Source organism: Myxine glutinosa, chromosome 4 (assembly GCF_964187855.1).
Source record: "Myxine glutinosa chromosome 4, kmMyxGlut1.1, whole genome shotgun sequence".
In the NCBI taxonomy this organism is placed as follows: domain Eukaryota; kingdom Metazoa; phylum Chordata; class Myxini; order Myxiniformes; family Myxinidae; genus Myxine; species Myxine glutinosa.
Genome location: NC_136264.1, coordinates 155,573,256 through 155,583,210, shown reverse-complemented (window position 1 = coordinate 155,583,210; position 9,955 = coordinate 155,573,256). Strand labels below are relative to the sequence as shown.

General features: G+C 39.3%; 1 protein-coding gene across 1 annotated transcript in view; it reads right to left on the bottom strand.

Moving 5' to 3' along the window:
- Positions 1-2,788: 2,788 nt before the first annotated feature.
- The window catches only part of LOC137425435 (core histone macro-H2A.1), an 85,529-nt gene continuing 78,362 nt past the window's right edge, over positions 2,789-9,955 (bottom strand). The window contains exon 9 of the mRNA XM_068113872.2: positions 2,789-6,006. Coding sequence (XP_067969973.1) covers positions 5,841-6,006 — 166 coding nt within the window. The 3' untranslated portion in view covers positions 2,789-5,840. The remainder of the gene's footprint in view (positions 6,007-9,955) is intronic.

Here is a 9,955-nt window from a genome sequence, read left to right as displayed (position 1 = left end):
AGTGTTATTATTGTGTATGTGAGAGTTCTTAATACAATTACTTGTTTTGTTCTACAATTGCATTGGTGTGGTTTTACCATGGTTTATTAGAACATGCAAAATAGCAAATATTTCTGCCGCATTCCCTCTCGAGACTCTGAGGTGCACCGTAATCAGGGTTTGGGGAGGTAACACATAACACTGATACATCGCCGACGGCAAGCCAGGAGAAAAAGCGGCTGTGGGAAAAGCCCTGGGTGGAGATAAGGCCAGAAGGAGCGTTCAACAACTTGCTTGTGAACTTTTATGCTAACATCCAGAGGATGCATACAACACTCTTTAATGATCTAGAAAAGCATGTAAATCTATGAGCTGGACCTCTTTTCTGACCAAAAGTTTGCCATATAGACACGACGGCCAGAATTCACTAAAAACGGAAGTTTAATTGGTCATTACATTGCGCCTTGTTGGCGATCATCGTGGACCGAAATACACTACACGGTGATGCACAACCGCTGTCGGCAACTCGTCGTAAAAAAATTTAAGTTCACAACTTTTATGGCGATCGCCGACACATCTGAAAACATTGATCGAAGGATGTCAACTGCCGTACATTACAGGATGACTAAAATGTCGCAAATTGTCTTGTTGCATTGCATCAGCTAGTGTGAGGTGGTGGGCTTTAGAGGTCCGAGAAAGATTTCCTTTCTGGATTGTCACGTTTTTTGTTTTTTTTGCTTTATATATACTAGGACGTGCCCGTCCGTGGGTGCCCGTATGTGCGTGCAAAAAAGCATGCGTGCAAACAACAACAAAAAAAAACTTTGAAACCACGTGGCAGTAACGACCACAGAACCCCCCCCTCTATTTACATGAAATGGTTTGGTCCATTCGCAACGACCACAGAACCCCCCCCTCTATTTACATGAAATGGTTTGGTCCAAAGCGAACGGCTTGCGGAGTTTGGTAAAGAAATCGCCATAGCTCGGTAACTACTTGTCCGATTAATATGAAACCTTGAAAAGGCACATCCTCGGGTCCCCAGCAATATACCTGGCAAGTTTCAAGTATATCGGACCCGTGGTTGTCGAGAAACAGCGGTCACAGACAAACACACAGACATACACACATACACACACACACACACAGAGATTACTGGAATTATAGATAGATGAATGGGGTACATAGAGAAGAACAAGAAAAGAGGAAGAAGTAGAAAAAAAAACAAGTAACACTATTTCAAGCATATTTAGGGTTAGGGTTTGTGAAATAAATAAATTTCAAGGAAAGTACATGAAATTCATCCCTCGTTGAGCATCAACATTTTTCTTCTCTGCAGTTTGGGAATTAAATAAATGTTTGCACGGAAGTAGTTTTCTTAGAGGCTGCACGGATATTTATTGTGAAATGTCAACTCAGTGCATCAATGTGGTTTATTATTGCAACTCAGCGCATCACCGCTCTGCTCACCAAACTCACTTCCTATGGTATACATGCAAATCTCCACGCATGGCTTGCAGAATTCCTCTCTAGTCGTAGTCAACGTGTGGCCTTGAAAAGTTTTCTCTCTTCTCCCCTTCCTGTTCAGGCTGGAGTTCCCCAAGGCAGTGTTCTGGTCCCTGTGCTTTTTCTGGTCTTCATCAATGATCTCTCCGACTCTGGAAAATCCTATCTCTTTGCTGATGACTCCACTCTCTGCCGCTCCATACCTCATCCCTCAGATAGGCAGTCTGCAGCCTCCTCACTCTCTGCAGACCTGGACAAAATCAGACTGGTCAAACAAGTGGAACATGTCTTTCAATCCTGACAAATCTCACACTCTCACGATGTCTCTCCAAAAAGACTGACTGGACAAACTTCCCACCTACTTTCTCAACAATCCTCTACAAGAAGTTCTGTCACTCAAGCTTTTGGGTCTCACTATCTGCCATGATCTTTCTTGGGAAACCACATTTCCAAGTTGGCCTCCAAAGCTAGTCGCCGACTGGGCATCCTCCGTCATGCGGTCTTTCCTTGGCACACCCGAGCTCCTCACCACATACAAGGCTTTCATCTGCAGCTCAATGCAATACTGTTCTCCAATCTGGGCCGGTGCTCCTGCCTCACACCTAGCTCGGCTTCACGCTGTTGAAACCAAAGCTTTCATAATCATTGTAATCTCCCACGATGAAGCTAACTCCAAGGGCCTTTCACTCAGTCACCGCAGGCAGGTTGGTGGTCTTTGTCTTCTACCGACTCCTCTCCGGCCTTGCTCCCCCATCTCTCTCTGTACCCTCAAATATTCATACAGGTTGCACAAGATCTGCCAGCAACCCTCTTATGGTTAAACTTCCAAAATCAACTCTCTATTCACCTTCATTCTTTCATTCCTATTTTTCCCACATCTGGAACAAACTCTCTTCAATCCCACTCATCCCTCCAGGTCTTTAAAACAGCTGTTCACCGCCATCTCATATTTTCTCCCATCCAAAACCTTGATCTTTTCTACCCCAGTTAATTCACCCCAGATCCACTTTTTTGACATACCGACTTCTTTCCTGGAAGTCCTAGCAGTGTCCATGTGTTTTTTTTACCTGTCCCACCCCCGTCCCCATTTTCCATGCCACCTCCCCCCAAATCTCCCGATGTCCCTGCTCTGCATCTTTTCTCCCGCTCCCTTTATCATGTTTTATGTGTCAGTTTGTCTTTTTGTGATCAATGTTAGCTCTTACACGAGCCTCGATCTTGTATACAAAAAAAAAAATGAATTGTACAAAATAACCACCCATTACAATTTCACCATAATATCATGAGCCAAATGCACAAAAACTCAAAAAACCTTTTTTAATGATGGTGTTTTTCTACAAACTCATATTGCGATACAAGCAGGAAACTAAACCTATTTGCTAGCACAAACCAAAACATACAAAAGGCGCCATAACAGTTTTAACCGCCAAAATCCACAGCAAAACTGCATTTGTACACATATGATGCATAACGACTGACCATAGGATCTGGAAAAGGTTGTCAGATGTAGATAAGTGCCAAAGTATTTTGAAATTGCTCTCTTAGAATTGCCAATGTGCACTTCAACGGAATCACGTTTAATCCACAGACTATTATGGGTGTCAACTCCATTGTATTTTAACCAATCACAATACCACAAATGGCTCGTCAAAATTGTCATCGTTTGGTGTTTTGCATCAACCTCCCATTGGCAGGATTTATGAAGGAGACTGAATTGTGAAATGAACATAAACACACATTTCACATCACGATGTTCTGAATGGTCAACACACGTCTATCTTATTATGTTACACGTGGAGGATTGATAAAGGGTGTTCTGTATATTGATAACACAGTCAATGGTTTCATTGAAGTTTAAATCTATTAGAAACAGGTTTATGTGCTGGTGTACATCAGCACCGTTACAGGTTTCTAAAAACAAAGCAATCCAAACAATGGCTACCAGAACTGCAATTTTAAAAAAACTGTTACAAAGGTGTTGGCAGTTCATTTTGCAGTTTTTTTTTTCTTTTTCTAAGCAATGATGTTATTACCATTGGATTTAAAATAAAAAAGTATATGGACAGCCTGGAAAGAAGTAGAAAAGAAAGGATAGTAAAACGAAAACTGTAGGATACTAGGGAATGCGCACATACCAATTTAGATGCCATATTGCGTCAAACCGGATATTACAACATTCGTCTCGAGACAATCAACTACTTAAACTTGACTGGTATATGAGCACTGAAATGCTTTATCAAAGACAAATTAAAATATCAAGGACGTCACATTGATGGTCCTTCCTTCGTTTGCCATGGTTGGCATTCACCACGGCATATTATCATCTGCTGCGGCAGTCTGCCTGGTGTCGCCTTGGCAATAGCAAAACTTTAATGAAAAGGCATCTTATACATCCAGGTGCCCTCTTAGCCAGCACCTCAATTCACAAGCATATACATGCACGGCACACACTTTTTAAAAAACCTCAAATCTTAACATTTATTAAAGAGAACAAAAAAAATCACCAAAACTTTCCTCTGCCCAAGAAGCATTATTGCCAAAGCTAAAAAATGAAATATAATGGAGTCAAAGAGAACCAAAATTAACAAAGACAAAGAATCAAAATCACAACATTAAGACAATTGCAAGAGATGCAGCATCACCGATTTCCCTTGGTAATTCATGTATAGAATTATATTCACAACACTCACAACAAATGCCGTAAGATGCGATGAAAAACTCGCAAGCACAACAGTAGTTTGAGCCGTTAGTATTGTGAAGGTTGGATGAGTTAGCGGTGCAGATAAAAAACAATTTTGTTATCGGCAAAATTTCCCCTGCACGAACAAGTACAGTACAAATGGAAGGCTTTGGCTATACCATATAAAAACGAGAGATGAGTAAATAAAAACATTAACTCACAATATACCGCAAAATTTAGCTGAGAGAAGAACGAGGGAAGTGAACTGTTCAAAATGAACCACAAACGTCGAAGAAGCTGAGGCTAAAGCAAAGCGTGCCAAGTAGTCGGACTCACACTTCGGATAAAACTTCGAAAAAGTTAAAACTTCGCAATTTCACTTGAGCACGCACTTACAAACGAGCCAATGGACTAAAAAAATACTATCGAAGGTGTTAAAAAAAAACTTGTATAAATCGTCACAGCTGCCGTTTAATGTGTGACTTTTTCGTCTTAGCGGGACTTTTTGGAGGGTGGCATGGGCGAATGGGAATGAGGATGCAGACATCGAGAGCACATCTCAACGCTACGTAATGCTGGTGTCGATCAAATGTTGCACACCCGTGATGAGAAACCTAAAAGAAAGAAAACTAAGACCCTTACTTTCACTGTCAAGCTTCACCTAGATGCTGACTCTCACGCAAATGTCTGACTGCCAATATGTCAATTACCTTTAAAAAGGGAGTCATTTGCTAAAACAGGTAAACTGGGCAGGTGCGAATAATGGAATGGAAAATGTTAGTGAAGATGTGTGATCTCTCAAGAGAGCCAAATGACCTTGTAATTACATGCACTTCAAAGGAGTGCTGATGAAATGTACAAGTGTTGCAATTGCCAATTCGCAAGAACAGCAGGCGATGCTAAATGCATGACGGTATAATTATAATTTCATCTCGGATAAGTATTCCAGCTTGTGTATATTTGGAGATAACGAAAAATGTTTATCTACGTTCACATTTTAAAAAGAGTTCCTCGGAAAGCCTGAGTTCCAAAACACTTGCTCTGCTGAGATTACTTGTCTGTCATCCGTTCTAAAATTGAAAAAGAATTGACGGTTTTTCTGCATCTTAACGCATTGAATAACGAAGGTGCACCAAATCCAAGCACAAAACTAGAGGCTTGCTCTGCTGTAAACGATACCGCACTTAACTTCATGCATTTCATTTTCATTAACAATTTGAAAAGGATCTATCACTCTTTCAGTGCCATCAAATATAACCAAGGATGCATCACAAGTGAATTTGAAAGTCAAATCATGTTTAAAGAAAAACCGAAATTACCCTCAGTTCCTTTTGATCCAAAATATAAACAGACATTTGCGCCTGTGCAACACTTAATTTAACCATCTTCATTCATTAAAATTAGAGCTGTTGAAATTCTCAGAAGGCTGAATGCTCCATCACAAATGAGAAGAAAAGAAAAGGACATGGCAAAAAAAAAAAAAAAACCGAGTGACTGTAGTATCAACAGTTGGATGATATTTTGGATGAGTACACACAAACACACTCACACTCAAACAATCCCCTCGTAACCCCCAACTCCAACCCTTTGTGAGGGAATAATAAAAATAACATTTTATTGTCAGAAGTCAAAATACATGGCAAACCCTAGTTTCCCCCTACCCATTTCACTCTACTCAGTTGTTTTCCACCTTGGCCAGTTCCTGTACGTAGACGCCAATACTCTCGCTGTCTGACAGCACAAAGTACACCGACTTCAGTGAGGATGTGGTTGTAGCTACAAAGTAGCTTGACACAGCCTTCAGTATGAGCTGTGCTGCCGTCTGCTTCGGAAATACATTCCTACAGTGCAGTGGAAACATGACAGGGCAAGACTCGATGAAATAGTTGTTAAAGGTCATCAATAATACATAAAAATGACAAATAATATCAATAATACTCGTTCAATCGATATGTAAAGAGTGACAAAAGTTATTGGGGAATAAAAAAAATTAAATGGAGGTTGAGAATGTTGGTGAAAAGAAACAAGATGAACTAAGACCAAGGAGGAAAGTGATTAATCACTTGATTCGACAGGGAGTCAGTGAAGAAGGCAGAGTACCTTTGGTAGACATAACAGGCTTACGATCTGAGAATTTCCGTAAACGCACGTGGTTCAGGTTCAAATAAATAGATAAACAAGAAAGACATCGTGCAGAGCACGATACTTGCAAAATCCAACCCCCCTCCCCCCACCTTAAAAAAAATGTTGCCATGGAGACATAAAATTGTCAATTTCATTAGATTTAAATTGACGATCTTCATCGAAGCTCGGTACAATCAGATGCAAATTGATTATCTTTCAGATGAAAATGATTTTAGAAGTTTGACCTTTTGACCTCAAAAATAGTACGTTCCCCAATTCAGTGATGTACTAAGCAATTGCTGTTTAATTTTCAAGTTAATAGGATGAAAATGGACAATTTTCAGACAAAAATCAATGTTTTTAGAAGTTTGACCTTGAGTTGCTTTTTGACCTTTTGACCCCAAAAATAGTTGGCCAATTCCATGATGTACTATTCAATTGTTCTTTAATTGTCAGGTTAACTGGATGAAAATTGACGATTTTACAGATGAAAATTGATGATATTAAAAGGTTGACCTTGAGTTGACCTTTGACCTTTATACCTCAAAAATCGTTGGTTTCCCAATTTAGTGACAATATGCAAATGCTGTTCAACTTTCTAGTCAATCAGATAAAAAATGTCAATGTTAGAAATTTGACCTCAAAATGGCCTTTGACCTTTGTCCTCAAATCAATAGGTTTCTTCCTTATGACCAACCCTACCATTTGGTGTTTTGTGAGGATCAGAATAAAATTGTGACCTGTAGGCAATTAACAGACAAACAGACAGAATAATGCACAATACCAACCAATATACTTGAAAAATCTTCAATTTTGCAAGTAACAAGCACACAATGAAAACAGGTTTGCAATACATATCCCCTACCAGTGCCACTGAATGTTCTTGTTCCCAGCACTCAGCAATTGTGAGGAACATATAGTAGGACAAATTGTTTTAGGTAAGCAAAGCTACAGAATAAGGTGGTGTATAATGTACCAAGTTTTACTTACATTTTTCTTTTACAAGAACAATGAATGGAGCCGAATACAGGCAAAATCTTGAGGATAACCTGCTTCAGAGTGCAAAAGACCTAAGACTGCGGCAAAGATTTATGTACCAACAGGACAATGACCCCAAGCATACACCCAAATAAACACGGGAATGGCTTCAGAACAAGAATGTGAAAGTCCTTCAGTGGCCCAGCCAAAGCCCAGACTTGAATCCCATTGAGAATCTGTGGAAAGACTTGAAGATTGTTGTTCATCGACGCTCCCCATCCAATTTGACAGAGCTCGAGCAAATCTGCAAGGAAGTTTTATTTTTATTTTTATTTTTTACGTTGGAGGCTCAAGGAATGGACTATATAGCCCTCATCGAGGCCAGGTCTTAAATAAAAGAGAAGAAAAGTGTATGATGAAAAGTGTATGGTGTTTGTTTGCGAGAAAGAAAGGTTGAAGCTAGCCCGGTAGCTCTTGGTTGAGTGAGACAGAAAGGAAGACCAGAAACCCTGACACGGAGAGTAAGATGTAAGATGGTTCCGGGCACCACTTTAACGCTCCTAAGGACGGAGAGTAGTACTACCCTGGGCGGTTGCTGTCTACAACCTACTACCTACCTATACATTACAATTCCATTATACACCACAGTTGGTACATTATACACTTTAACTATAAAACTTGGTACATAGCTTATCATAATAAAGCCATGTACCATGTTTCAGTTGAATATGTTAAAGGGTAAGGCGGAAGTCTGGAAAACTGACCCATGTACAGTATAATATGTGATAAGTCTTTGGTATGACTCGTCCATGGTTTGAACCACTGACCTCCCAGGATTAGAGTGGATGCATCTAACCATTACACCACTGAGTCTGGTTAAATCCCATGATACAACAGAGTACCAGTCTCCGTGAAGACCAGTATTCGTCTCAGTTGACTTTCAAGATAAATAATCCATTTTATCTAGTAAGAGTTAATGAGAACCACCATGGGAATCGAGGTGCAACAGACGTTGAGCGTTAGCCCTTCACAATACTTTTGCTCTGGGAAGGCTAATGCTCCAAACAACATCTACACCTGATTTTGCAGCGCGATAAAAACACTCATCGATGTTTAGGTGTTTAAAAACGACTGCTTAAATGAATGAAATTAAAATAAATGAATGAATTAAATAAATGAATTAAATAAATAAATAAATAAAATAAATGAATAAAATAAATGAATTAAATCTGCTCGTATAATCTCGTATAATCTTCTCAAGCCTTGAACATTCATGAAAAGCAGAGATGTATACTTGGCAAGTTTCAAAATTGAAAATCAGGCATGAAAACAGACAGAAAAACCTGAAACATACGAGGGTAAATCAAAAAGTAAAGGCAATATGTGTGTAAAACGAACACCCAATAAATTGCCTTTACTTTTTGATTTACCCTCGTATATACATGTGAAAGTGACATGTGAAAGATTAACAGTAATATACAGGGTGGCGCAAAAGTCACACACCAGAAGATTGCACTGTCAGACTATATTAATTACGTTTTTGCTTTTCCATCTTGTGAGTATAGCTGCAAAATTACCAACGTTGTGTGCCAGTTTTTCCCTTCACTCGTCGATTAGTTGCGACACTGACCAATTGAATGTGATCGTTTTTCCCGGCATCATTATTTGTGTCTATTGTTATCATGCCTATCTGCGTGAACAAACAACGGTCCATCTCGGTGGTGCAACAAATCAAACGCTTTCCTCACCTCGTGTTACCTCACCTCTCACAGCGAAGACTCCAGTATTGCTGATTGTGGTGCGGTCGGAATCTTTACCACACCCCTTCCTCACCTCATGACTCATCATATTATTCTTGATTCTTCCATCTTTGACAGCGGTAATTACAATATTGGTGATTTATATATTGATCGCGGTGCTATATCCTTTTTGGTCAGCAAGCAATGGTCCCTTTAGGTGGTGTGGCATCTTTATCTCACGCTTTCCTCATCTTGTGACTCATCCATCGAATTCTTCTCAATTCTCCCATCTTTGAGTGGTGATTACAATATTGGTAATTTTGGTGTGGTGTCTTTATCACACACTTTCCTCGTGATAAGGAGTATGATATGTTGTGATCAATAAAATTTCTTTCTAAAATTATAAACGTGCATTTCCAAGACTGCCGCAGCACATTGCTCACATAAGGTGGACCAAGTCTGGGCGGGGGATGCACGCTAACACTTCTAATTGATCAATTGCAACAGAATTTAATTTTAAAAATATCCAAAGAGGCCACCAATTGATCAGGTACTGTTGAAAGAATAATTAATACTTGGTCAACGAAACAAAACATTTCAAAATGGTGTTAAGAAATGTTAAATCATCCTGTGTACGTCAAATCGAAGTTTTTCAAAGTTAATGGCCAACAATTTGAACATTTACAATAATCTGACCTATGGTTCACAACTTGTGCACCACTGTGTTTGTATGTAAATTTGTATGTAATTATATATATATATATATATATATATATATATATATATATATATATATATATATATATATATATATACTATATATACATACATATACACAATCCTTGTAAATGTCTGCAGCTGTGGAGGAACTCAGGAACAGTTTGAAACAGCAAAGGGCCTACCCAATAAACAGCAGCAAAGGGGGGTAGTGCTCCCCCACTTTTTCTTC